Source organism: Schistocerca nitens, chromosome 1 (assembly GCF_023898315.1).
Source record: "Schistocerca nitens isolate TAMUIC-IGC-003100 chromosome 1, iqSchNite1.1, whole genome shotgun sequence".
Classification (NCBI taxonomy): Eukaryota; Metazoa; Arthropoda; class Insecta; order Orthoptera; family Acrididae; genus Schistocerca; species Schistocerca nitens.
The window spans coordinates 1088958630-1088986431 of record NC_064614.1 but is presented as its reverse complement, the minus strand read 5'-3'; the positions used below and the strand labels follow the sequence as shown (position 1 = coordinate 1088986431).

The 27802-nt window shown below is 44.7% G+C and overlaps 1 protein-coding gene across 1 annotated transcript in view; it reads right to left on the bottom strand.

Moving 5' to 3' along the window:
* LOC126230110 (uncharacterized) overlaps positions 1-27549 on the bottom strand; it is a 121009-nt gene extending 93460 nt beyond the window's left edge. The window contains exons 1-2 of the mRNA XM_049942384.1: positions 27440-27549; positions 18546-18859 (exon numbers count right to left, since the gene is read on the bottom strand). Coding sequence (XP_049798341.1) covers positions 18546-18859; positions 27440-27549 — 424 coding nt within the window. The remainder of the gene's footprint in view (positions 1-18545; positions 18860-27439) is intronic.
* Between the last annotated feature and the right edge of the window lie 253 nt (positions 27550-27802).

The window sequence follows — 27802 nt, the reverse complement described above, 5'->3', positions numbered from 1 at the left end:
CTCTACAGTACTAGCATCAAGCACATCAGTACGTAGCATCAACACGTAAGTGTTCATCACGAACGTGGTTTTGGAGTCAGTGCAATGTTTACAAATGCGGAGTTGGCAGATGCCCATTTGACGTATGGATTAGCACGGGGCAATAGCCGTGGCGCGGTACGTTTGCATCGAGACAGATTTCCAGAACGAAGGTGTCCCGACAGGAAGAGGTTCGAAGCAATTGATCGGCGTCTTAGGGAGCACGGAACATTCCAGGCTATGACTCGCGACTGGGGAAGACCTAGAACGACGAGGACACCTGCAATGGACGAGGCAATTCTTCGTGCAGTTGACGATAACCCTAATGTCAGCGTCAGAGAAGTTGCTGCTGTACTAGGTAACGTTGACCACGTCGCTGTATGGAGAGTGCTACGGGAGAACCAGTTGTTTCCGTACCATGTACAGCGTGTGCAGGCACTATGAGCAGCTGATTGGCCTCTACGGGTACACTTCTGCGGATGGTTCATCCAATAATGTGTCAATCCTCATTTCAGTGCAAATGTTCTGTTTACGGATGAGGCTTCATTCCAACGTGATCAAAGTATAAATTTTCACAATCAACATTTTGGGCTGACGAGAATCCGCACGCAATTGTGCAATCACGTCATCAACACAGATTTTCTGTGAACGTTTGGGCAGGCATTGTTGGTGATGTCTTCATTGGGCCCCATGTTCTTCCACCTACGCTCAATGGAACACGTTATCATGATTTCATACGGGATACTCTACGTGTGCTGCTAGAACATGTGCCTTTACAAGTACGACACAACATGTGGTTCATGCACGATGGAGCTCCTGCACATTTCAGTCGAAGTGTTCGTGCGCTTCTCAACAACAGATGGATTGGTAGAGGCGAACCAATTCCATGGCCTCCACGCTCTCCTGACCTCAACCCTCTTGACTTTCATTTATGGTGGCATTTGAAAGCTCTCGTCTACGAAACCCCGGTACCAAATGTAGAGACTCTTCGTGCTCGTATTGTGGACGGCTGTGATACAATACGCCATTCTCCAAGTCTGCATTAGCGCATCAGGGATTCCATGCGACGGAGGGTGGATGCATGTATCCTCACTAACGGAGGATATTTTGAACATTTCCTGTAACAAAGTGTTTGAAGTCACGCTGGTACGTTCTGTTGCTGTGTGCTTCCATTCCATGATTAATGTGATTTGAAGAGAAGTAATAAAATGAGCTCTAACATGGAAAGTAAGCGTTTCTGGACACATGTCCACATAACATATTTTCTTTCTTTGTGTGTGGGGAATGTTTCCTCAAAGTTTGGCCGTACATTTTTGTAACCCCCTGTATAAATAGTATAAATCCGAAAATTCAGTTTACCATGGAAATAGAGAAAGACAATGCAATATACTTCTTGGATGTCTTTGTGATGAGACAGATTGATGGCAGCTTGAAACATGAAGTTTTTCGGAAGGTTACACATACCGACATACAATCATCATCCACAACAGAAAAGAGGTGTAGTTAAAAGTCTAGTGGACTGAACTGAAAGAATTTGTGCGCCGGAATACTTGTACGCCTTGTTAAAACATCTAAAGCAGGCTTTTGAGAAGAATGGGTACTCTAGAAAGGAAATAAATAGTTTTGCGACCGAATAACAGGAGGCCTAAGGACAACGATAGAACAATGAAGAACACGGTTTCTCTACCCTTCATCAAAAAAGTAACGGATCAAATCGGTGATATTTTAAGGAAACATAACGTTCGACCGATTTTCAGACCAACTAAGAAAATAGGCCAAGCGCTTCGTTCCGTTAAGGATAAACGTCCCCTCTGTCTAGAAGTGGTATATACATTAGAACTACAAAGATAAGCGGGAATACACAGTTGAAGGAACATAGAAGTATTTGTCGACTAGGGAAAACAGACAAGTCAGCCGTGGTGGAACATGTTTTCAGTCGGGTGATCACGTAGATAAATTTTTGGGAACTGAAGTTTTATGTACTATGACGAACTATTATCCATGGCTGTATAGAGAAGCCACCGAAAAATATAAACATGGGGATGCTTTTAACACAAAAGAAGAAGGTATGAAACTCAGCGATATATGGACAGTGGCGCTACAGAATCGATGAGAAGTTTTTATCTTTGTCATACTACGATAGCTAGTTATATTTTATCCGTGACAGGGTTACTCTCTGCTATCACGTGAAATCCAGACCACTCCCATTTTCCACCGTATTTAGGCCAGTCTTCGACGTCCGACTTGTCAGTCCGCAAGACTCATCACAACCAAGAGCACCTCAGAGGATGTCAGGAATAGAAGAGTTCCATGGACCACGGCCATACAACCCGGAAGAATTCTCGGCAGCTGGAACATTAATAAAACCAACAAACTGCAGGGACGGGTTCCTGACTGGAAAATGACGAAAAAAGGTCCTAAGAACCTGTATCCGAAAATGCATTCGTTGGAACGGTATATCGCGCTGACGTATGAAAGTTTCTCTGACCACGTGCCATGTGTTCCTTGTGTGTTGCAGGCTGCTTGATTGACGCAGCGTACTGTAACTAGCAGAATGGTTCCAGCATTCAAGTCGGGAACAAGCCGAGATGGTGTTAGTGTACGGCTGAGCAGATGAAAACGGTGGAGAGGCAGCATATCCAGTAGAACCCAGTTCTCCACATCTGATGTACGCAGAGTCCTCTGCCACCCTGCACATTCGTCCGTCTGAAAGAACCCACGATCACACAAACCCAAAAAGGCCTTATCCGTTGTGGTTGGTGTCTGAGAGGGTACTCGGTTTGGTATTGCCGTGCTGCCTCTCGACGGTTTCCATCTGCTTAGCCGTACACAAGTACCGCCTCGGCTTGTCCCCGACGCGAATACCGAACAATCCTGTTGATTACAGCAAACTGCGTCAATCACACAGCCTGCGTCAAAGAAGGAACACACTGCAGATGATCATAGGAACTTCGGCGCTGATGACCGTGACGTTGAGCGCCCTACAGATTCATCCACAAACAGGGGAAACGTTCGTCATCACCCTGTATATCATATGGCAAAATCAAGGTACGTAGAAAATACTAATATCTTACTAAAAGTTAGCCTCATATAAATCAAACAAAACTGCCAAGATCAGTTAAGTTAACAGTCTCGATCCAAAGTACTAAAGCCATAGCTTTAAAGGATCAAGTCTCAGTGTCAAGCAAAACTGTAGTTAACTACTAGAAAACAGAGAGAATGGAATAATTCAACTTCTTGTGAAATACCATTTCTTTCACAAACGGAAAAGATGCGTCGAAAAAATTGAGAGATTCAATTATAGTAATGAAACCACTTACAGAACAATAAAAAACGAGAGAAAACATATACTAATGGGTTTCTACAATACAATGGCAGTGCTTTCTATAGTATATCATAGTGATATTTGGACAACAAAAGCGCGAAATAAACAAACAATACAATCTGCGGAAATGTAGTCTGTAACAGTAGCATATGGATATAGAAAATCTGAAATGATAGTGAATACAACAATCAGACTAGATCTGATAGTCATAAATGAACATATGGAGGAGTATATAAATAAATGACGATGTTATGTCCCAGAATAAATGAAAACAGAAGCCCAAAATAAAATAAAATTATCAACCAATACGGAAAAGATCAATAGTTATAAAAAGAAAGAAGTGGAAAGATCAAATAGTAATTTACAGCAGATAAAAGGCACTAAACAAGAAGACATAACGGGAAAATGCGTGACACTTGAAGGAAGAAGAACAAGAAGAAGACTGAAGAATGTTAAAATTTTAGTAGAAAGATAGGGTTCAACATGAACCGGTGACAAAACAGGCCAGGAAAAATAAATATGGAAAACAGGTATCAGGAAGAGGGATAGGTTAGAGGCGATAGAACAGCAATGTAGGGAATTTTAGGGGAAACGATAAGTAAAATATTCAAAGAAAACTGTAGAGTATGATGACAGGGCGTACTAATTACAAAGAAATGAAGAAGATTAGCGGTTAGAAGGAGATGAGGTGAAAAACAAAAACAGAAATTTACGAATTGTAACTTTTTACAGAGAATAGGTTATGACATATAACTTCAAAACGTAGTAAAAAATCAGAAAATTTTCTCTAAACAAACAAGACACTTGCACTGAAGAAGGAGAAATAAAAAATTATAAACATTTATGAAAATTTATTGTCAGGTCCGTCTTGATCACACAATTTTGTTCAGACTTTATGTCTTCAATTGATAAATTTATGAAATTAACAAAATTTGGGAAAATCAAAATATAAACCATGACCATATTTTTAAGAAGAATAAAAGCAGAAGGTGAGAAAGATAAGAGTGGAAGTATGTCCCTTCACCAAGTGTGTAACACGATGACTATCTTGGAATTGTCCTTCAAGCCTCTGATCACCAGTCACAGTTCTCCATCTAAATACAGCATCTACTCTAGATTTCCTAATAACCAAACCTTAAACTCTAACAACTGTCTTGTTGTCAGTATTCTGCTTGGATACAAAGTTGTTGAGAGTAACGTGTAGGATCGCTACCCGAGGAGCTGTGGCCGGTTATATTAGCGTAGATCTCCGAATGCTTTAGCGTTTAGCGATAACCTTGGAAAAGCCCTGTCAGGCAGGTCTGCAGTGTTCATACACGAACATCGTTTAGGCAGATATTGAGGTGTTTGCCATCCCTGCACATATACCGTATCCTGAGTTTTGTTGTTGACAATATCGACTTATTAAAAACAAAAGTTGAACATTTTTTTCAGTGAACACATGATGCAAAAACGATCTGCACTTGCATAACAACACTGATCTAGAGAACAGTCACTGTACAGCCACTAAGAGCCCTTATAACGCCTTTAAAATAACAGTGATGCTCTGCCATGTACCGACTGTGGGAAAGTGGCAACGCTTATTCCATTAGCGCCGTATTTCGTACCAGATGGTATAATAAGAGTATGTTTACGATTATGTAAATGATGATAAAGTTAGTATTATAGGCACTTCCTTTGTAACATCTATTTTTAAAGAAATAAAAATAAGATTATAAATTTTGAGCCTGTGAAATGAATCACTTAAGTAGAATATTTTTCTCGTCAGATAACAGTTTAGACTTACGACAGACAGAGAGCCCATTCCGAGAGAATTAAAGTAATATAGGAGCAAAGAAAAGCTAAAACAACGCTCTTCGCTGCGCATCGCGTAGTGCCATCTGGCCTAAAGGCGAGTAAAGGATCATAAATTTATATAATGTCTCATTACATTCAGTAATCCCCTTTTAGTGGAATGAAATACGAGAGTAACTTTTCTCTCTTATGTTTTAAAACAATACCAAGTAAGACGTTAAGGATTGTACTAACAAGTATGCGCTGTTCAGGAGTTTTGATTTTCAGAATTCTTTCAGCGTAACTGTAGACAAAAAGCGAGTGATAAACTTATGTTCTGAAAATCGAAGTTGAAAGGTTGTGGCACACACCTGTTCTGTGAAGGAATTCCTCGCAGTATTTGACAACTATGTAGCTCACTACTGTTCGATTACTCGACTTTACGCAAATCACTAGAAATATTAAATACAGTAATATATCTGTACCAATCATGTTCTGCAGTAACCACAAGCGCCGGAACAAAGACGAAGATCGCAAGAGCAAAGAAGGCGGTGAGACGACGGCGGCCAATGGTGCGCTGATTAGGACCGCGCTAGGACAGGATCGACCTCTGCAAGAAGAGAATATAAGTGCTGCTCCTGCCACCCCCGGCCGGTCAGTATTCGGAGAGTATTAGCACAATTGTAGAACGGCAATCGCAGGACAGTTTTTAGTGATCCACATCCATTGCTTTTTTGGACACTGTCTATAGCAAAGAACACTACTGCTTGCATGTAGCTCATCGCTTGCGACACTTGTTGTAAATACAAGTTAAGTATCGTCACTCTTCTTACTTGTAATAAAATTGTTAAAGTGGTTTTGCTTGAATTGTATAGCCGCGAGGGATTAGCCGAGCGGTCTAAGGCGCTGCAGTCATGGACTGTGCGGCTGGTCCCGGCGGAGGTTCGAGTCCTCCCTCGGGCATGGGTGTGTGTGTTTGTCCTTAAGGTAATTTAGGTTAAGTAGTGTGTAAGCTTAGGGACTGATGACCTTAGCAGTTAAGTCCCATAAGATTTCACACGCATTTGAAAGCAATTATTGTATAGCGTTCCAAGAACGCACATCCTTTAGGCACCCTATACGAGACGAATGGGCAGGACCCCACAAATCATACAAAGCGACCTCAAGTGAAATTGTACCATAAAACAATTACTAAGAAAATCGGATGCCAGGCCGAGATTCATTGGGACAATCCTCAGGAAATGTAGTTCATCCACAGCACAAGCATAGTAGAGTCCAGTCAAGGTTTTGGCCTGGAGGAAGTTGCGGGGGAGTGAGGGGGGGGGGGTGGAAGTGGGCTGAGCTCATAGAAATTTTGTATGACCACGTGGTCTCCAAATTCCCTACACTAAACGAAGGTATTTTCCCAATTATTATACCAACTAAAATAGCGAAAAAATTTTAGAGAATTTTCTTGGTTTGGGTGGGGGTAGTAGTAGTGGTGGTGGTGGTAGTGGGGAGGGGGGCGCTTGTTGGCGGAGCTGCACCGCACCGATAGCCCCCCCCCCCCGCCCCCCCCCCCTCCCCACACACACACACACCCTCAATTCGTCTCTGGTACGTTGCAAGAAGAGCCGAGCAACATCCTAATTCCTCCCACATGCATTCCAAGAAATGATTACAGCTAGGAAGTTGATAAAATTTAAGCTCCTATGGGCTGTACTAAGAATCAGGCTTCCCTTCCGTCATTCGTAAACGGATCAGTTGTAAGTGGGCTGTTTAGGTTTTTATATTGGTAACGCCACGTAGCGCTCTGTATGAAAATCACTAGCTGTGCTGTGTGCAGTCTGTGGCTGGTTGGCATTGTTGGAATATTCGCTATTGTAGTGTTGGGCAGTTGGATGTGTACAGCGCGTAGCGTTGCGCAGTTGGAGGTGAGCCGCCAGCAGTGGTGGATGTGGAGAGAGAGATGGCGGAGTTTTGAGAGTGGATGATCTGGACGTGTGTCCATCAGAGACAGTAAATTTGTAAGACTGGATGTCATGAACTGATATATATTATAACTTTTGAACACTATTAAGGTGTTTGTTCTCTATCAAAATCTTTGATTTGCTATCTATGCCTATCAGTAGTTAGTGTCTTCAGTAGTTAGAATCTTTTATTTAGCTGGCAGTATTGGCGCTCGCTGTGTTGCAGTAGTTCAAGTAACGAAGATTTTTGTGAGGTAAGTGATTCATGAAAGGTATAGGTTATTGTTAGTCAGGGCCATTCTTTTGTGTGTTAGTTTTGTGTGTTAGTTTAGTGTTGATCAGAATAAGTAAAGAGAGGTGTCTGAGTACGTTCAGTTTTGCTCAGCTGTTTGAAAATCAAATAACGTAAGGGGTTTACCAGCACAGTAATTCATAAATTTTTCTAAGGGGATGTTTCACAGTGAAAGGTATTAGAGGTATTTATACGAGAAATATCCTCCGCCAGACACCGTAAATGTGCGATCAATGTGTTTTTTGGTCGCATAAACTCTGGAAATCTTTCTTCATAGTTTATTAATTCTTTAGCTGTTGTGTTCACCAAATGTTTGATCAGTGCACCACAAAAAACGTATCGACGGGTTCCATGACCAAGTAGTTCTGGCTCGCATGGTGCCACAGAACAGGATAAATAAATAAAAATAAAAGAAATAACAGCAACAGTTGGTACGAATGAGCAGTGGCGGCCGGTGATCATGTGCTAATGTGCTGCAACCCGCTTTAAATATCGCACTAGATTACACCATTTCTCCTTGGATACGGGCTAGAAATCACACAGGCATTATTCCTTTTCTATTCGAATGCAAGCTGGAATACATGAAAAACGGTCGAAAACATGTCGTCCAGTACTCTCTCTGCAATAACTAGAAACCAGTATCGAGTGCTGAAATGATGCTCTGAGACACTACGATCAACTAAAAAACGAAAGCAGCTGTCTGTTTTCGTCTGCGCATACTCTGACATGACTCCATCACAGCCGGCAGTGAGGCAACGTCCTGTAGATGATATACTAAAGAGCCCTTTTCCAGTAGATTTCTGGAGGAGAAAGTGAGAGTTAAATAACTTGGCAGACGTCTTACAAATACAAACCCAACAAAAACAGGGCTCGCTGATTTGGCTCAAAGTATATGAGTAGAAGCAGATAGATATCCCTTTCAATTTTGTAGAATATTCCGCTTGAGTAAGCTCTAGGAAAAGGTGCAAAGCTCTGTAAAGATTTACGAGTTGAGTATGAAGGTATGTTAGCAGCATTTCATGCATTGGTGCTATGGTGCAGTGATCAAGTGCGTACACTGACAACTTGTCGTCTTAGATTCGAATCCCATTGCTGCCACCTCTTCTTTCATTTTATTTCTCGGTGTTAAACTATTAATTATAAATTCTGTCTGTATTTAGCGTCGGCTGCTGTGGCCGAGCGGTTCTAGGCACTTCAGTCTGGAACTGCGTGACCACTTCGGTCGCAGGTTCGAATCCTGCCTCTGACATGGATGTGTGTGATGTCCTTAGGTTAGTTAGGTTTAAGTAGTTATAAGTACTATGGGACTGATGAACTCAGCAGTTAAGTCCCATAGTGCTCAGAGCCATTTGAACCATTTTTTCTGTATTTAGCTTAAACAGTTCAATTTATACATAAGGTTTATGAACAAGTTCGTAGCGTTTTTGTTTTGCATGTACGTGTTCCAGCTGCTATGGATTTGGTTATCTATTGTCATTTTTTGTTTGTAAGTGCACTGTTGCTGTTAGAGTTTACATATTGTCAATTTCTCATTTGAAGATAGTGAGTGGAGGTGTGAGTGCTAGAAAATGAAGTGCGAGGTGGAGAAGTTGAAACATTTCCGACGTATTCTTCTGTTTGACTTCAACAGATGGCGTGACAGCAACGAAGGCAGCCAAAAACATTTACGCCGTGGAGGATAATGTCATTGGACGGATCATTGCAAGAAAACGGTTTTCTTGTTTTAAGGAGGATCGTTTTGACATTATGACTCTCCAAGTCCAACAAGACCTTAGGGGTTTGATGAAGTTCGTTCAAACGCATTAAGCCACAATGAACATCGTCAGTCTACTCGCCAACTGTAAAATATGATGAACTGTGATCATTCCACCACCGTGCGGTGTTTGCATGGAATGGAGAAGGTTTAAAAATTGGGTGTACGGATACTGTAAGCCAAAGTCAGGGGGTGTCTATACGAGGTGTGGCTAGAAAAAAACCGGACTAGTACTGGTGAAACAATAAAACGAATGCAATAAGGCTGAAAGTCGCGTGGCCTGTCACGTGACTCTCGCTCCGCCTACTGCTCGAGTTTCATCTGCCTCCTGCACTCAGTCTGCCCGTGGCGTCTGTTTTAAGTAGTTGACGTTTTGTCTGTGCGTCGGAAATGTTGAGTGTACAGAAAGAACAGCGTGTTAACATCAAATTTTGTTTCAAACTAGGAAAATCTGCAAGTGAAACGTTTGTAATGTTACAACAAGTGTACGGCGATGATTGTTTATCGCGAACACAAGTGTTTGAGTGGTTTAAACGATTTAAAGATGGCCGCGAAGACACCAGTGATGACACTCGCACTGGCAGACCACTGTCAGCAAAAACTGATGCAAACATTGAAAAAATCGGTAAACTTGTTCGACAAGATCGCCGTTTAACAATCAGAGCAGTGTCTGAGTTAACAGGAGTTGACAAGGAAAGTGTCGAACAAGTTTACCGATTTTTTCAATGTTTGCATCAGTTTTTGCTGACAATGGTCTGCCAGTGCGAGTGTCATCACTGGTGTCTTCGCGGCCATCTTTAAATCGTTTAAACCACTCAAACACTTGTGTTCGCGATAAACAATCATCGCCGTACACTTGTTGTAACATTACAAACGTTTCACTTGCAGATTTTCCTAGTTTGAAACAAAATTTGATATTAACACGCTGTTCTTTCTGTACACTCAACATTTTCCGACGCACAGACAAAACGTCAACTACTTAAAACAGACGCCACGGGCAGACTGAGTGCAGGAGGCAGATGAAACTCGAGCAGTAGGCGGAGCGAGAGTCACGTGACAGGCCACGCGACTTTCAGCCTTATTGCATTCGTTTTATTGTTTCACCAGTACCAGTCCGGCGTTTTTCTAGCCACACCTCGTAAGTCCATCTCCACTTGCTCGCCATGAGTTCGCTCGTGAACGTAAACAACAACGACCACTCCTGTTCTGTACCGTTACTGATGAAGAGAAATGGTGTTTTTATGCTAACATAAGGGAAAGAGAGTAACGACAAAGCCCAACGAAAGCAGCAACTCCCCGTAAAGACACGTTCGCGCACCCACAAAAGATAATGCAACTGGTGGAACAGCGAGTACTACGAATTGCTTCTCTGACGTGTAACAATCATTGCTGACATTTATTGTCAAGAACTAAGACGTCTTGCAAACGCAATCCGAAAATAAGTTCCAGGGTGACAGCGTGAAGTGATGCTACTCGACTATACCGCCCGTCCGCATTCCGCTAGACTGACAAAAACGCTAAACAGGAGACTGATTGCGAAGTCATTCCGCACCCACGTTATTCATCTGATCTTGCGCCCTCAGATTTTCACCCTTTCCGTTCTGTATCGAACAACTTTCAAGGAACTTTCTTTCCGGATGAAAATGTGCTTCGAACACGGCTCGACGAGTTCTTCACCTCAAAACCATGTGAATTCTACGGTCGCCGAAACGGAAAGTTATCGCACCGTTAGCAAACTGTTGTGAATGGCGAAGGAGAATATATTATTGATGACTTAGGTGTCTGTTATTTGTGTCTGTTGTGTTTATTAAACTGATGGGAAACGTTGCGAACTTATTCCTACGAAGTTACGCACCAGTTCCATACACAAAATTAATATATTCAATTTAGTTACGATTATTAACCTAGGAAGTCAAGAGACCATAGGTGGTGGTAAAAAAAGCCAGTATACGAGAAAATTTAGAGTGAAAGTGTACAAAACAGTTGGAACTACATCTTTTGGTTTTCATATCGGAGGACTGCAATGCGTGGGGTTCTGGGGGTTGGGGGTGAAAGAACCAGGACATATCAATACGTTAACAAAAAAAAAATTATATATATATATATATATATATATATATATATATATATATATATATATAGCAGAAACCGTAAACATATAAACGATATACTTGATCTTAGTGCATTAGGTAAAGATAATATCGCAATAATGTTAAGTCCCACCAATCCTGACTAAGTACTGAAACGCAGACTGTTTACTTCTGCAATAATAGAACACATTGGCGAAATTTGGTATGAGCCGCCACTGAAAATGAGACTGTTGTGTAAATGCGGAATAACACAACATTCTTCAGGACGTTATTGCCGAAGACATTGGTAGAGCCGCAGCGTTTTCTACCTCAGCCTGATCCCTCTGCGCACACACACACACACACACACACACACACACACACACACACGGAGAGAGGCGAGGGAGAAAGAGAGAGGGAATGGGGGGGGGGGGGGGAGAGGGCTGGATCTGGCGCAGGTCCAGACGCCGTGTCGACGAGACGTACACCTGCGCTCACCGTTGCCAACTCCCTTACCCTAAATTGCCGGCGAGCAACTGCTCGGGGCGCTTTCCCTTGCCAGCGGCGTCTGTCTCCCGGATTAAGCGATTTCCGCTACTAGGGGCCAGTCGCGCGCGGCTCTTTTGCGAATGCAAGGGACGCACGTGGCAGTCGTTACCTGCCTCTGCAGGCGGAGGCCCGTTTCCCGAGAGACCCCTCGCAGTCTTCCTTTCGAAGAAGCAGCCACTTCACCCCTACCAAGAATTTACACTACTGGCCATTAAAACTGCTACACCAAGAAGAAATACAGATGATAAACGGGTATTCATTGGACAAATATATTATACCAGAACTGACATGTGATTACATTTTCAAGCAATTTGGGTACATAGATCCTGAGAGATCAGTACCAACGGCCTTGATACGCCTGGGCATTGAGTCAAACAGGGCTTGGATGGCGTGTACAGGTACAGCTGCCCATGCAGCTTCAACACGATACCACTGGCGTATATTGACGAGCCAGTTGCTGGGCCACCATTGACCAGACGTTTTAATTGGTGAGAGATCTGAAGAATGTGCTGGCCAGGGCAGCAGTCGAACATTTTCTGTATCCAGAAACGCCAGTACAGGACCTGCAATATGCGGTCGTGCATTATCCTGCTGAAATGTAGGGTTTCGCAGGGATAGAATGAGGGTAGAGCCACGGGTTGCAACACATCTGAATTGCAACGTCCACTGTTCACAGTGCCGTCAATTCCAACAAGATGTGACCGAGACGTGTAACCAATGGCACCCCATACCATCATGCTGGTGATACGCCAGTATGCCGATGACGAATACACGCTTCCAATGTGCGTTCACCGCGATGTCGCCAAACACGGATGCGACCATCATAATGCTGTAAACAGAACGTGGATTCATCCGAAAAAAAATGACGTTTTGCCATTCGTACACCCAGGTTCGACGTTGAGTTCACCATCGCAGGCGCTCCTGTCTGTGATGCAGTGTCAAGGGTAACCGCAGCCATGGTCTCCAAGCTGATAGTCCATGCTGCTGCAAACGTCGTGGAACTGTTCGTGCATATGGTTGTTGTCCTGCAAACGTCCCCATCTGTTGACTTAGGGATCGAGACATGACTGCACGATCCATTCCAGCCATGCGGATAAGATGCCTGTCATCTCGACTGGTAGTGATACGATGCCGTTGGGATCCAGCACGGCGTTCGGTATTACCCTCATGAACCCACCGATTCCATATTCTGCTAACAGTCATTGGATTTCGGCCAACGCGAGCAGCCATGTTGCGATATGACTAACCGAAATCACGATAGCCTACAATTTGACCTTTATCAAAGTCGGAAACGTGATGGTACGCATTTCTCCTCCTTACACGACGCATCACAACAACGTTTCACCAGGCAACGCCGGTCAGCTGCTGTTTGTCTATGAGAAATCGGTTGGAAACGTCGCACGTTGTAGGTGTCGCCTCCGGCGCCAACCTTGTGTGAATGCTCTGAAAAGATAATCATTTGCATATCACCGCATCTTCATCCCCTTGGTTAAATTTCACGTCTGTAGCGCGTCATCTTCGTGGTGCAGCAATTTTAATGGCCACTAGTGTAGATAATTACACTGCTGTGCTAAACGTAGGGACAAAAGTAATTTCTCACGACATGTCACTGACAAGTTACATAGCTGGACGAAACTCGGACCGTACATAGAAGGAACTGCTACAGCACAATAGAGGAAGTAACTGAACTAAACGCGTAGTGAGATGAACAGAAATGGCATTTTTGTCCATAGACAATAACTACACTGAAGACAGCGCGATTTTGATGGTGCCCAGGACATCACAAATTGTGGGACGTGGTTCTTAACAGGGTGTATGATCGCCACAGACTGCAATGCACTGTCTGCAACGCGCTGCAGTGAAGGCCAAAAGCTCGATAAGGAGTTCTTTTGGTAGGGCGTTTCACTCTTCCACCACCGCTGTTGGACAGTCGTTGGGGGCATTTGGACGTGTTGCAGTACGTCTCCGCAATGAATTCCAAATGTGCTCGATGGGATCTAAGTCAGGGAAAAGGGCAGACCTATCCATCCACAGAATATCCTCTTGTTACAAGAACCTATCCACTTGCACAGTTGGACGCGGTCCCGCATTGTCACCAAGTAGAGTCAGGACTGAATGCACTCATGAAAAGATGCGCATGGGAAGAATGCTGTATCCCTATAAAGTTGACCAGCGAGTGTACCGGATTTAGACGTATGACGTCAGTACACCCATGTAACGTGTGTTTCCCCACACCATAGTAACTGGACTACCGAAACTACCATGTTCGACAATGCTAGACGGCATAATGTTGCATGGGCGCCTTCTTTCTTCTTTTATTGTTCTTTTTGAGTCGTCAGTCTACTGACTGCCGGCAGTTGTGGCCGTGCGGTTCTAGGCGCTTCAATCCGGAACCGCGCTGCTGCTACGATCGCAGATTCGAGTCCTGCATCGGGCATGGATGTGTGTGTCCTTAGGTTAGTTAGGTTTAAGTAGTTCTAAGTCGAAGGGACTGATGACCTCAAATATTAAGTCCCATAGTGCTCAGAGCAATTTTTGAAGTCTACTGACTGGTTAGATACGGCCCGCCTTGAATTCTTCTCCTCTACCAACCCCTTCACAAGTACCCCTTGCAACATACGTCCTTAGTTATTTGCTGCGTGGATTCCTATCTCTGCCTTCCTCTACAGTTTTTACCCTCTACAGCTCCCTCTAGTACCATGTAATTTATTCCGTGATGTCTTAACAGGTGTCCTATCATCTTGTCCCTTCTTCTTGCCAGTGTTTTCCACATATTCCTTTCCTCTCCGATTCTGTGCAGAACCTCCTCATTTCTTACTTTATCGGTTCTCCTAATTTTCAATATTCTTCTGTAGCACCACATCTCAAATGCTTCAATTCTCTTCTGTTCCGGTTTTCCCACAGTCCATGTTTCACTACTATGCAATTCTGGCTTCAAACGTACATTGTCAGAAATTTCTTCCTCATATTAAGGCCTATGTTTGGTATTAGTAGACTTTTGATGTCCTCCTTACTCCATCCGTCATTTTCTATTTTTCTACCTAGGTACCAGAATTCCTTAACCTCATCTACTTCTTGACGAGCAATCCTGATGTTACGTTTCTCGCTGTCCTCACTGCCACTACGTCTCATTACATTACTTTCATCTTTCTTCGATTTACTATCAGTCCATTAGACAGTTCATTCCATTCAGCAGATCATGTATCTCTTTTTGAATTTCACTGACGCTAGCAATGTCATCAGCGAATCCTATCACTGATATCCTTCCACTTTGAACTTTAATTCCACTCCAGAACCTTTCTTTTGCTTCAATTATTGCTTCTTCGAAGTACAGATTGAACAGCAGGGGACCAATGACCTCCTGATATTTGAGTTCGGTACACTCACCCGTCAACGTTACTGTAATATTGTACTCCTACCCCTTTGGCGTCTTTTTACGGATGCATTCGACTTTGACTTAATTTTTAAGGACTACAGTGCGCGACAGAATCAAACAGTGCAGGTGAAGGATTTCTTAGAGTGCTAGGATATTCGGCGAATGGACTGGCCGGCCCCTTCCCCCCCCTCCCCCCCCCCCCCCCAAATCCCATGGAGGAAGTCTGGGAAGCCTCGGGATGTCGTATGGCAGTCAGCACGTCATGTACCTACGACCATCCAGCAGATGTCACCTACGCTGTTGGAGGAATGCAAAGTCCTACCACAAGAACTCCGTATGAACGTTTTAGCCAGCATGGGAGTACTTTTCCTGTCTTCGAAATCTCCAAGACGTTTTCTTTCAACAATATCAAACAACCCGTCCTGTCCTTTCCTACATAGATATGGAGGGAGTTAGATTATTGCTCAGCCTGCACATCTCTCATCCGTTGAAAACACCTGGGTTGCCGAAAGGATGGCACGTCACCATTCATCAGCCATTATGGCTGGTTGGCACAGAGTTGGAACAGAAAGAAATGCTATACCCATATCTGTCATCGATGCTCAGTTCAACTCGCTTCCTATCCAGGTGAGGTGGCAACTCTGTACACTATGTTTCCCACCCTGTACACCCTCAGACCACCTTTAACTTTATTCACTCAGGAGTGGCACCACGTTGTCTTCTCTGATTAGTACTTGCTCCGCATACAGAACCACAATGGATGTATCCATTCGTGGACGCTCCAATCAGAACGAACATAGCCATAGTGCATTTATTATTGTCATACGAACAACGCAAGCGGCGAGTCAGTGGGTTCAAGAGGTCCATACTCAGCGTCATACAGGACCTGAGCAACCCTGTGTGACTAGTGCTCTAGAGAGATGGCATTTGGTAAACTACGCGACCACTGGGCTGGTTCTTGAGGGCAAGCAGGCACTACATTACGAAGTTTTAATGCTGGTGACTTTTCCCTGTGCTCAAGCTATCGAGACATTACCTTTCAACAAAATCTCACAACTCATGCTGTTCTCGGCTACCTGTAGTGAGAGTGAGTTCGACTATTGCTCTAGCCTGCAAGTTACTCGTCCACCGAAGACACCTTGATTGCCGATAGAATGGCACGCCACCAGTCACCAGTTGTTTTGAATGGTTGGCATAGCAGTTGAAGCAGCATGGAATGACGTACCCTAACCCAGCGTCAAAGCGCAGCTCAAATTGATGTCCACCTGTGTACGAGTCTTTACTGCTGCCAGAGATGACAGCTCTCTGTACTAAATTTGGCACCCAATGAACACTCAAATCACCTAACTCCATAGTTTTCTCAGACGAGTCCCAGCTGTGTATATGGAGTCACGATGTACATAACTGTATGTGGAGTGTATGAGGAGAATGACCATTGCCGCTCTGCACTTACCAGGATCATACGGGATCAACAACATCAATGGGTTCAAGAGGTCAGGACTCAGCATTATATGGGATATAAGCAGCCCTCTATGACTACCGCTCTAGAGGCATGGCCACTGGTACACAACACAACTGGTGATGGTTCACACTCTGGGTGATTGGCGCAAGTTTACGACGGTTCAATGACATTGGGTTTTACCTGTTCAAATGGCTCTGAGCACTATGGGACTCAACATCTCAGGTCATCAGTCCCCTAGACTTAGAACTACTTAAGCCTCACTAACCTAACGACATCATACACATCCATTCCCGAGGCAGGATTCGAACCGGCGACAGTAGCGGTCGCGCGGTTCCAGACTGTAGCGTCTAGAACCGCTCGGGCACCCCGGCCGGCTGCTTGGGTTCACTGTCACGGATCATCCTCCATACAGTCCTGACTTGGTCCCCTCCGATTGTCATCTGTTTCCCAAATTTAACGACCACCTTCGAGGACTTCACTTTGATAGTGATAAAGCGGTTCATGCAGAGGTGAGGTTGTAGTTCCGTCAACAAAGTCAAACATTTTACAATGACGTTATTAAGAAACTGGTCCCACGTTGGAAGAAACGTGTTTATCGTCAGGGTGACTATTTTGAGAAATAAATATTCAGTCATGAAGAATAAAGATGTAGAATGTTAATAAAGTTCGTTTCATTTGAAAAGCCTCGGCCACCCCGTCCGGCGAAGACAGGTAAAAGTGGTCGAGCGGTTCTAGGCGCTACTGTCTGGATCCGCGCCACCGCTAGGGTCGCAGGTTCGAATCCTGCGTCGACCATGGACGTGATGTTCTTAGGTTAGTTAGGTTTAAGTAGTTCTAAGTTCTAGGGGACTGATAGAAGTTAAGTCCCGTAGTGCTCAGAGCAATTTGAACTATTTTCGTGATCTGCTGCACATAACCTTTCAACAAAATAACACAACTTGTGCTGTCTTTGCATACATAGACACCGGATAGGGGGAGTTAGACTATTATTTTTGGACAACATAGTTTCCTGCCTTTATGTAGACAGGAGTGACACCACCAACAGTCGACCAATGGTGTAAACGCCCAGAAGATGACCCCTACGTCGGGTTGAAACCGGTTGGCGGTATTGTAACAATAACAAATGCGATTAATACTGTTCTTGAATTATTTAGTAGTTAGACTGTTGCTCCAGCCTGCACATTTCTCATACGTTGAAACCATCTGGGTTGCCGAGAAACTGGCACGCCACCAGCCATTTCAAATGTTTGGCATAGAGTGGGGGCGTCATGGAATAACTACCCAGATTTTTCATAGAGGCTTGATTCGACCTGATGTCCAGTCGGGTAAGAGTCGTTACTGCTGCCAGAGGTGGCAGTTGTGTCTACTGTTTACCATCCAACGGCCTACAAATTTGTTCCCATTTTATGTGAAGACAGTAACTGTTCTCGAAAGAACAGAATACTGTTGATGACCGTGCAGCTTTTCCCTGGAATAAATGATGACTAACTGAAACCCCCAGCTGCCGACAGGTGTTGTTGATATACCTCGATGGGGACAGCTGAAAATGTGTGCCCCGACTGGGACTCGAACCCGGGATCTCCTGCTTACATGGCAGACGCTCTATCCATCTGAGCTGTTCATCTGTGTCCTCGGTGGCTCAAATGGATAGAGCGTCTGCCATGTAAGCAGGAGATCCCGGTTTCGAGTCCCGGTCGGGGCACACATTTTCAGCTGTCCACATCGAGGTATATCAACAACACCTGTCGGAAGCTGAGGGTTTCAGTTAGTCGTCATTTATTCCCATTTTTATAATAATGTACTGTTTAGAAAGGTCAGGTAAAATTTTGTGATTTGCTGTCCTTCCTGCTATTGCAGTTTAGTAGCCAGCTGTGTACTTCCCGCTAGTGTAAATATCACAGGGAGCGTGACGCGGAATTGTGGAGGGTTGGGGGCGGCGAGGGAGGCGGCGGCGAGCGGAAGGGCAGGCGCTAAGCTACGGCGCGGCGGGCCATCCGGCGGCGCCTTTACGGCGGCTGCGCTCCGCGGAAATGCTCGCGGGAAGAGCCGGCTGAAAGCCCAGGGGGAGAGCGCGCCGCAGTTGCTGCCGGGGCAGTGTATCTTGATCTCTGAGCAGACGAGAGGAGGCACAGAAGAGGCGCAGCCGCGCTTCCTCTTCCTGGCCAGACCCGCGGAAGTTGAGTGCTCGCCAGCCAGCTCCTGCTCCTGCTGCTGCTGCTGCTGCTGCTGCTGCTGCTGCCGGCGCGGCGGTGCATTTAAAGCTGGCCCCGTGTTCTGTGCGCGCAGCTGAGTCCTGATTGGACACGGGGCGCCTGATTGCCTCGCGGAGCGTTGCACCTGATCCCGGGGATAGTGCAACAGCTGCCGCCGGTATCGGCACTAAATCTGCGCCACAATACAGAGCACCGTGGTACCCATTGACCAGAATCACTAACCTCCTTCATTTCCTCAGGATGCAACCTTGCCTTCTTGATTCTCTCTCGTGAGAGAACGACACGGCAATCTATACAGGGTGTTACAAAAAGGTACGGCCAAACTTTCAGGAAACATTCCTCACACAGAAATAAAGAAAAGATGTTATGTGGACATGTGTCCGGAAACGCTTAATTTTCGTTTCGTCAGTATGTACTGTACTTCCTCGATTCACCGCCAGTTGGCCCAATTGAAGGAAGGTAATGTTGACTTCGGTGCTTGTGTTGACATGCGACTCATTGCTCTGCAGTACTAGCATCAAGCACATCAGTACGTAGCATCAACACGTTAGTGCTCATCACGAACGTGGTTTTGGAGTCAGTGCAATGTTTACAAATGCGGAGTTGGCAGATGCCCATTTGATGTACGGATTAGCACGGGGCAATAGCCGTGGCGCGGTACGTTTGTATCGAGACAGATTTCCAGAACGAAGGTGTCCCGACAGGAAGACGTTCGAAGCAATTGATCGGCGTCTTAGGGAGCACGGAACATTCCAGCCTATGACTCGCGACTGTGGAAGACCTAGAACGACGAGGACAACTGCAATGGACGAGGAAATTCTTCGTGCAGTTGACGATAACCCTAATGTCAGCGTCAGAGAAGTTGCTGCTGTACAAGGTAACGTTGACCACGTCTCTGTCTGGAGAGTGCTACGGAAGAACCAGTTGTTTCCGTACCATGTACAGCGTGTGCAGGCACTATCAGCAACTGATTGGCCTCCACGGGTACACTTCTGCGAATGGTTCATCCAACAATGTGTCAATCATCATTTCAGTGCAAATGTTCTCTTTACGGATGAGGCTTCATTCCAACGTGATCAAATTGTAAATTTTCACAATCAACATGTGTGGGCTGACGAGAATCCGCACGCAATTGTGCAATCACGTCATCAACATAGATTTTCTGTGAACGTTTGCGCAGACATTGTGTGTGATGTCTTGACTGGGCCCCATGTTCTTCCACCTACGCTCAATGGATCACGTTATCATGATTTCATACGGGATACTCCACCTGTGCTGCTAGAACATGTGCCTTTACAAGTACGACACAACATGTGGTTCATGCACGATGGAGCTCCTGCACATTTCAGTCGAAGTGTTCCTACGCTTCTCAACAACAGATTCGGTGACCGATGAATTGGTAGAGGCGGGCCAATTCCATGGCCTCCACGCTCTCCTGACCTCAACCCTCTTGACTTTCATTTATTGGGGCATTTGAAAGCTCTTGTCTACGCAACCCCGGTACCAAGTAGAGACTCTTCGTGCTCGTATTGTGGACGGCTGTGATACAATACGCCATTCTCCAAGTCTGCATTAGCGCATCAGGGATTCCATGCGACGGAGGGTGGATGCATGTATCCTCGCTAACGGAGGACATTTTGAACACTTCCTGTAACAAAGTGTTTGATGTCACGCTGGTACGTTCTGTTGCTGTGTTTCCACTTCATGATTAATGTGATTTGAAGAGAAGTAATAAAATGACCTCTAACGTGGAAAGTAAGCGTTTCCGGACACATGTCCACATAACATATTTTCTTTATTTGTGTGTGAGTAATGGTTCCTGAAAGTTTGGCCGTACCTTTTTGTAACACCCTGTATAAATAAAAATGTAAATGTTCGTTTGTTCAGAATTGTATATCTCCAAAAGCTCTTGACGATTGCTCTGAAATTTCTTCACAACGTTGTACTGTAATATAGGCTTGTTTTCAGGTACTTAATTCATTTTTCTTAGTATGTAAGTAGAAACGTAGATGTTCGTCTCTTCAAAATCTCAAATCTCCGAGAGTCCTTGACCGATTGCTTTGGAGTTTTGGTGCAAAGCTGCATTCATGTTTTTAAACACGGAGAGATAGGCGGTTGCGTAATGACCAAGGTCAACGCTCACACAGAGTATCTCCCTTGTGGCTGATGCAGTATGCTAATTAATTATTTTTCTTTGTTTAATATATTTTATTTGGTAAGGAAAATGGAAAGGAAAGATCTTATTTAATTTCTATAATAATGGGTCAGATCACCAACGAGTTTAATTTTCTTACAGTTCTCAACACCTTTAACCCACACTGACACAGATTCAGATTCAATTATTTTACGATGATTCTTGGTCCTCAGAACGAAAATCATGGTCGACAGGTAATATGATTTACCCATCTCTCTATTGTAGACCTCTGTGATGTGAAATGTCCGATAAGCGAGTACGTCCCTGCTGTTAAAACTTTCTAGTTCTGGAACTGTACCTTTTCTATTTACTTCAAAATTTTACAAGTTTAGATACATATACATACATACATATACTTTTAAATATGGACATAATACGAAAACGTTGTTAAATCTGAATCTACGGCAATAATAAACAAGGTTCAAGGTCAGAGAGGGGGGGGGGGATAGCAGATAGAGGGGTGGGAGGTAATGGACATAGAAAACAGGAAGGAGGAGGTGGACGGATAGGGGGGCAGGAGTAGAATGAGAGAGAGGAGGGGGAGGACAAAATGGAGAGAGAGGGCAGGAGAAGATAGAGAGGGAGGAGGAAAAGATGGACAGAGAGATAGGGAAGGATGTAATGTCCTGAGAAAGAGAAAGAAAGAAAGAAAGAGAGAGAGAGAGAGAGAGAGAGAGAGAGAGAGAGAGAGAAGCAGTAGCAGATGGAGTGAGGAGGAGGAAAAGATGGACAGAGAAAAAGGGAAGGGTGTGATGTCCTGAGAAAGAGAAAGAGAGAGAGAGAGAGAGAGAGAGAGAGAGAGAGAAGCAGTAGGAGATGGAGTGAGAAGGGGGAAAAGATGGACAGAAAGAGAGGGAGGAGGTGATGTGATACACAGACATGGGAAAAGAAACGACGACGGACAAAGAAAAGTGTAGGATGAGATGGAAAGAGACAGGGAAGAGAAGGAGATTAGACGTACGTTGATCAGCCAGAACATTATGACCATCGACGTGCTGTCGATATAAACCCGTCGCCTGGTGGGGAATAAGTGCTAGCCAGACTCACACACGGTTCATCTACACTCATGCTCATAAATTAAGGATAATGCTGACACATGGTGAAACCGCTCTGGTGTGTGGTTTGCGGATCTAAATCACCTCGGGGTATGACCATGCGGGGCATTTGGCCTGCGGTCGTCGCACGGTGGCGCTGGCAGCAGTCCACATACGCAGAGGTGTGTTGGTGCATGTCAGAGTACTGTGCTGCGAGTAAGTGTGCAGACGTTTTCAGACGTGCTAATGATGACTGTATGTTGAAAATGGCTCAAAGAACACTTTTTGATGACGTTATGAGAATACTAGAGCGACTTGAGGTTGGTCAAACACAGCAGGTCGTAGCACGGGCCCTTCGTGCGCCACAAAGTGTGATCTCAAGATCATGGCAACGATTCCGGCTGACAGAAAACGGTCCAGGAGCTACAGTCCGGGACGTCCACAGTGTACACCACCACAAGAACAATATCTCACGATCAGTGCCCGCAGACGGCCACGGACTATTGCAGGTAGCCTTCCTCGGGACCTTACCGCAGCCACTGGAACAGTTGTCTCCAGACACACAGTCTACAGACGACTGAACGGACATGGTTTATGCGCCCAGAGACCTACAAGGTGCATTCCACTGACCCCTTGTCACAGGAGCCCGTAAAGCCTGGTGTCAAGAACACAGTACATGGTCATTGGAACAGTGGCCCCAGGTTATGTTCACAGACGAGTCCAGGTATAGTCTGAACAGTGATTCTCGCCGGGTTTTGATCTGGAGTGAACCAGGAACCAGATACCAACCCCTTAATGTCCTTGAAAGGGACCTGTATGGAGGTCGTGGTTTGATGGTGTGGGGTGGGATTATGATTGGTGCACGTACATCCCTACATGTCTTTCACAGAGGAACTGTAACAGGTCAAGTGTATCGGGACGTCATTTTGCACCAGTATGTCCACCTTTTCAGTGGCGCAGTGGGTCCCACCTACCTCCTGATGGATGATAACGCACAAGCCCCACCGAGTTGCTATCGTGGAGGAGTACCTTGAAACAGAAGATATCAGGGGAATTGAGTGGCCTGCCAGTTCTCCAGACCTAAACCGCATCGAGCACGTCTGGGATGCTCTCGGTCGACGTATCGCTGCACGTCTTCGCACCCCTAGGACACTGCAGGAGCTCCGACAGGCACTGGTGCAAGAATGGGAGGCTATACCCGAGCAGCTGCTCGACCACCTGATCCAGAGTATGCCAATCCGTTGTGCGGCCTGTGTACGTGTGCATGGTGATCATATCCCATATTGATGTCGGGGTACATGCGCAGGAAACAGTGGCGTTTTGTAGCACACGTGTTTCGGGACGGTTTTCTCAACTTATCACCCATACCGTGGACTTACAGATCTGTGTCCTGTGTCTTCCCTATGTGCCTATGCTATTAGCGCCAGTTTTGTGTAATGTCATGTTGTGTGGCACCACATTGTACAATTATCCTTAATTTATGAGCACGAGTGTAGTTGCAGTGTCAGTCAGAGTGCTATCTGTTTGTAAAATTGGGAAGGCGCCCCTTTTGTCTGAGTTTGGCCGAGGACAGATTGCGATGTCGTGGAGGCTCGGCACGATCATTTCGGAAACTGCACTTCTTGTCGGGTTTTCGAGGAGTGCTGTGACGAGTGTCTTCATAGTGTGGCGAAAGCAAGGTGAAACCGCGTACAGACGTCGTGGTACTAGGCGGCCACCCCTCATGACAAATTTCGAACGTCGTAGGCTGAGCCAACTGGTAAAACAGGACAGGTGATGGACTGTGGCAAAACTGTATCAGATTTTAATGTTGGACAGAGTACGAGTGTCTGGACACACGGCGCACCGAACGTTCCTAACGATTGGCCTCGGCAGCCGACGACATACGCATGTGTCAATGTTAACACCGCGATATCGGCACCTACTGCTGCAATTGCCACATGATCATCGGCACTGCACGCTTTCGCTGTGGCGGAGCGTTCAATGGTCTGATGAATACCGATATCTTCTTCATCATGCCGATGTGAAGATGTGAATCCGTTGTCTTCTAGGGTAACAGCTCCTTCATACCTCTACGGCGTGACGGAGACAAGCTGGCGCCGGCTACATTATCTTCTGGGGACCATTCACATGGGGAGCCATGGGTCCAATGGAGCTCGTGTAAGGCGCAGTGACGGCAACACTCGTTGCAGATCTAGTACACCCCTTCACAACTATCATGTTACCCGACAGCAGCGTCATTTTTCAACAAGATAATGCGCCATGCCACAAGGCCAGGAGTGCGATGCAGTGGTTCGAGGAAAACGGTGGCGAGATCCAGTTGATTCGCTGGCTCCCATCTCTCCAAATCTGAACCCGGTCGAATATATTTGGGATGTGATTGAAATGCTGTCAGAGCTCATCGCCCCCTTCCCCGGAATTTACGGAAATTAGGTGACTTGTACGTGCAGATGTAGTGCCAGCTACCTCCATCTGTCTAGTAAGGCCTCATTGCTTCCACGATACGACGCGTCGTCGCTGTCATTCGTGCCAACCGTGGGCATACATGGTTTTAGGTTGGGTGGTCGGGCTGATTAGTGTATATCCAGTTCCCATAGCCGGCTGCGGTGGCCTAGCGGTTCTAGGCACTTCAGTCCGGAACCGCGCGACTGCTACGGTCGCAGGTTCGAATCCTGCGCCTCGGGCATGGATGTGTGTGATGTCCTTAGGTTTGCTAGGTTTAAGTAGTTCTAAGTCTATGGTACTGATGACCTCAGATGTTAAGTCCCATAGTGCTCAGAGCCATTTGAACCATTTGAGACAATTCCCATAAATATTTGAAATACTGTATGTGCTTTCTGTTTTATTTCTTTTCCATTTCAACAGAATACTCCACAGCAAAGCGTGACCGGGTACAGCTAGTTTCTTATATTTATGGTGCGCGAAGTTAAGAACTGAAATATCAGGCGTCCGAAGCTTTCAAAAACTGCCGAGAAAATAGACTGATAGTCTCTGAGCAATTTTAAATACACTAAAGAGAGACCCGTTTTTGACGATCCGCGTGACTCCAACGGTAGCCCTCTAGATTGGTAACTGGTGGGTGGCTGGTTCGAGTGTGTTTCATTGTTTTTTTTTTCGTTCAGTTCTATAGAATTTACATTTAATTTTTGTCAAATATATCCGAATTAACACATATGTGATTATTATTTTGTCTGAGAGTAATACGTCATGTTAATTTTTTGTCGGTAAAAACATTCTCTTTGTCCTGTTCATCGAACGTAAATAATTCTTCACACGTTAATAATTTTTTTCGTGGAAAGTTTGTAAGACACATTTCTCACGGACACAATACGATATGCGATATGACGTGTGGCAATAAAAGTCACGTGACACGCTATCCATGTGGCACTAGTGCTTCCACAGGAGTGATGCGACGACCAACAAGACAAAGCAGGCTATAATAGCCTTAAGTGTATTGTTTCGTTGCCAGCCTCATCGTGGACAACTTTCAAATACGTCACCTATTTATTCGAGACTGCAAAGAGTATGGCTGTCCTTTCGCTGTTAAAAACAATTTCGATATGTTAACCCTATTTGATAAGCAATGTTGTATTGCCTAAAATGCATCAAACGTAAAGTGGCTGCTGACTACATCTTTTACTGCCGACGTTTCAAAATATGTGCTGTGTTTTATTTAATTTCTGAGTATCACAATAGCGATGTGCAGTAGTGGAAATAAAACCAGTTCGCCATCAAGCTGTGATATCGTACTAAAGATTCAAACAAAAAAGTATTTCTTTAATAGTTCCCTGTATATAGACTGCGTAGCAGAGATCGCGTACGAGTCCCAAAACAGTGCTTTTTAATTTTTTATGCGGAAAGTAAGACTTTTACTCAGAAACTAACTACACAGGCAAATGCAGCAGTGTTTCGTCTATGTAAAACAAAGCACATCTGATGATCTGAAATTCCTTCAGATGAAGCTGGCGTACCGTCATGACTAAGGGCGAGGTGGAGACAAGCTTAAATTACCTAGGGGACGTTACAGACTGCTCTACCTTCACCGATTTGCTTCATACATGGAGGCTCTATAGGCCAGTGCCTGGTCATCGTACTGGTATCAGTAGACGCACTTCTCAAGAAAACTTTAGAACCCTAAGTCGAAGATCCGAGCGCTACTAAGGACAGAAAATTTCGAGCTATTTTTGTGCACATTGCCACCTGTGGCAATCCGGAGGTTGCTGGCTCGATTCTCGTTAAATACCAATTTCTTATTTTTATTTGAATCATGCGTCTTTTATCACAATGAAATGTTAGTGAACAAATACTGAAAAATATTTTAAATAAAAATAACATTTTTTTAATTTTAATTACAAATTGTATGGAAATACTTCATACTGAGATACGGTTGTAGCAGTATATTTATTCTCAAATTCTTGAAACGAAAGAAAGGTATTTTATTTTCAATTTGATAATTCATTTTTTCGTTCTGTATGAAGTTAGTTATGAATACCCTCATATTGTCATTTTAATTGTCTTGTACTTACAAGAGGGTTAATAAAACTTCTCATTATTTTGTAAACTTAAATACGCCGCTGTTTTCGGTCAAACTCCATCAATAAATGGCTCTGAGCACTATGGGACTCAACTGCTGAGGTCATTAGTCCCCTAGAACTTAGAACTACTTAAACCTAACTAACCTAAGGACATCACAAACATCCATGCCCGAGGCAGGATTCGAACCTGCGACCGTAGCGGTCTTGCGGTTCCAGACTGCAGCGCCTTTAACCGCACGGCCACTTCGGCCGGCAAACTCCATCAATAACTCACTGTTTTTATTGAAGTGGTACTTGGGTACAACAGCAATTTAAAATTCAATTTTATTAAATTAAATAATCTGATCATTAATTTAAGTTCTGAAACTGACCATTGCCATGGGCAACAAAAGTGGCGTAAGCAAATTCTCTAATTCATATATAGTGTGTAGCTCACGATCTGAAGGTTAATATGAAGACCACACTTTTCTTTACGTAAAAATAACAACATTTAGCATCACGCAGACATGTATTTATGATTACAGCATGGTTACTAGCGCCAAGATTCAAGCAGTATTCACTGTCGTTTCGCGAGTGTAGAGTTCTTCCCTTCGGACACCCCGCCTCTCGGACTTCCCAACAGTGCTGCCAACTTGGCGGACCCCGTTGCCTGCGCCGAACGCGTCCTTCTTCCAGGCTGATTAGGCACATTTAGAGCGGGAACTTTCGGCCCCTCGCCCATTCTGCGGTCAGATAATCGAGTTTGTCGGAATTACAAGTTTCCCCTGCAATGCACACGCGCCACCACCAAACGTTCGTTCGCTGCTAATTCGGAACTGCGGTTTGTTAATTGTGTTTGGAAAAAAAAGAGAACTAGGGTATTTCCGTTAATTATGAACGCTGGTGTAATGCTATTACGCGTCGGGGGCGGCGAGCGTATGGGGGTGCCGGCATCGAGACCGTAATTCCTTGAGGCAGGCGTCGAAAATATTCCGAGCCTCCAAAATTGGCTTTCCCGGGAGTGCCATTGCGAATCTCGTAACACAGCATTCCTATTGAAACGTACGCCAGCGATACGACAATAAACGAATTAGGGATACATACAGCAAGTTGTGTAGAGCAAGATGAAAATACGCTATCGTTTTACTTGAATAGGTACAGTAACTCCATCACGTCACCAGCAGAAACATCAAATAAAAGAACAATCTGTGGAACATTAGCCGCTCAAAACTATTCTTTTTCAACAAAATGTACAACTTTTGTCAATGAATAACACTAGTC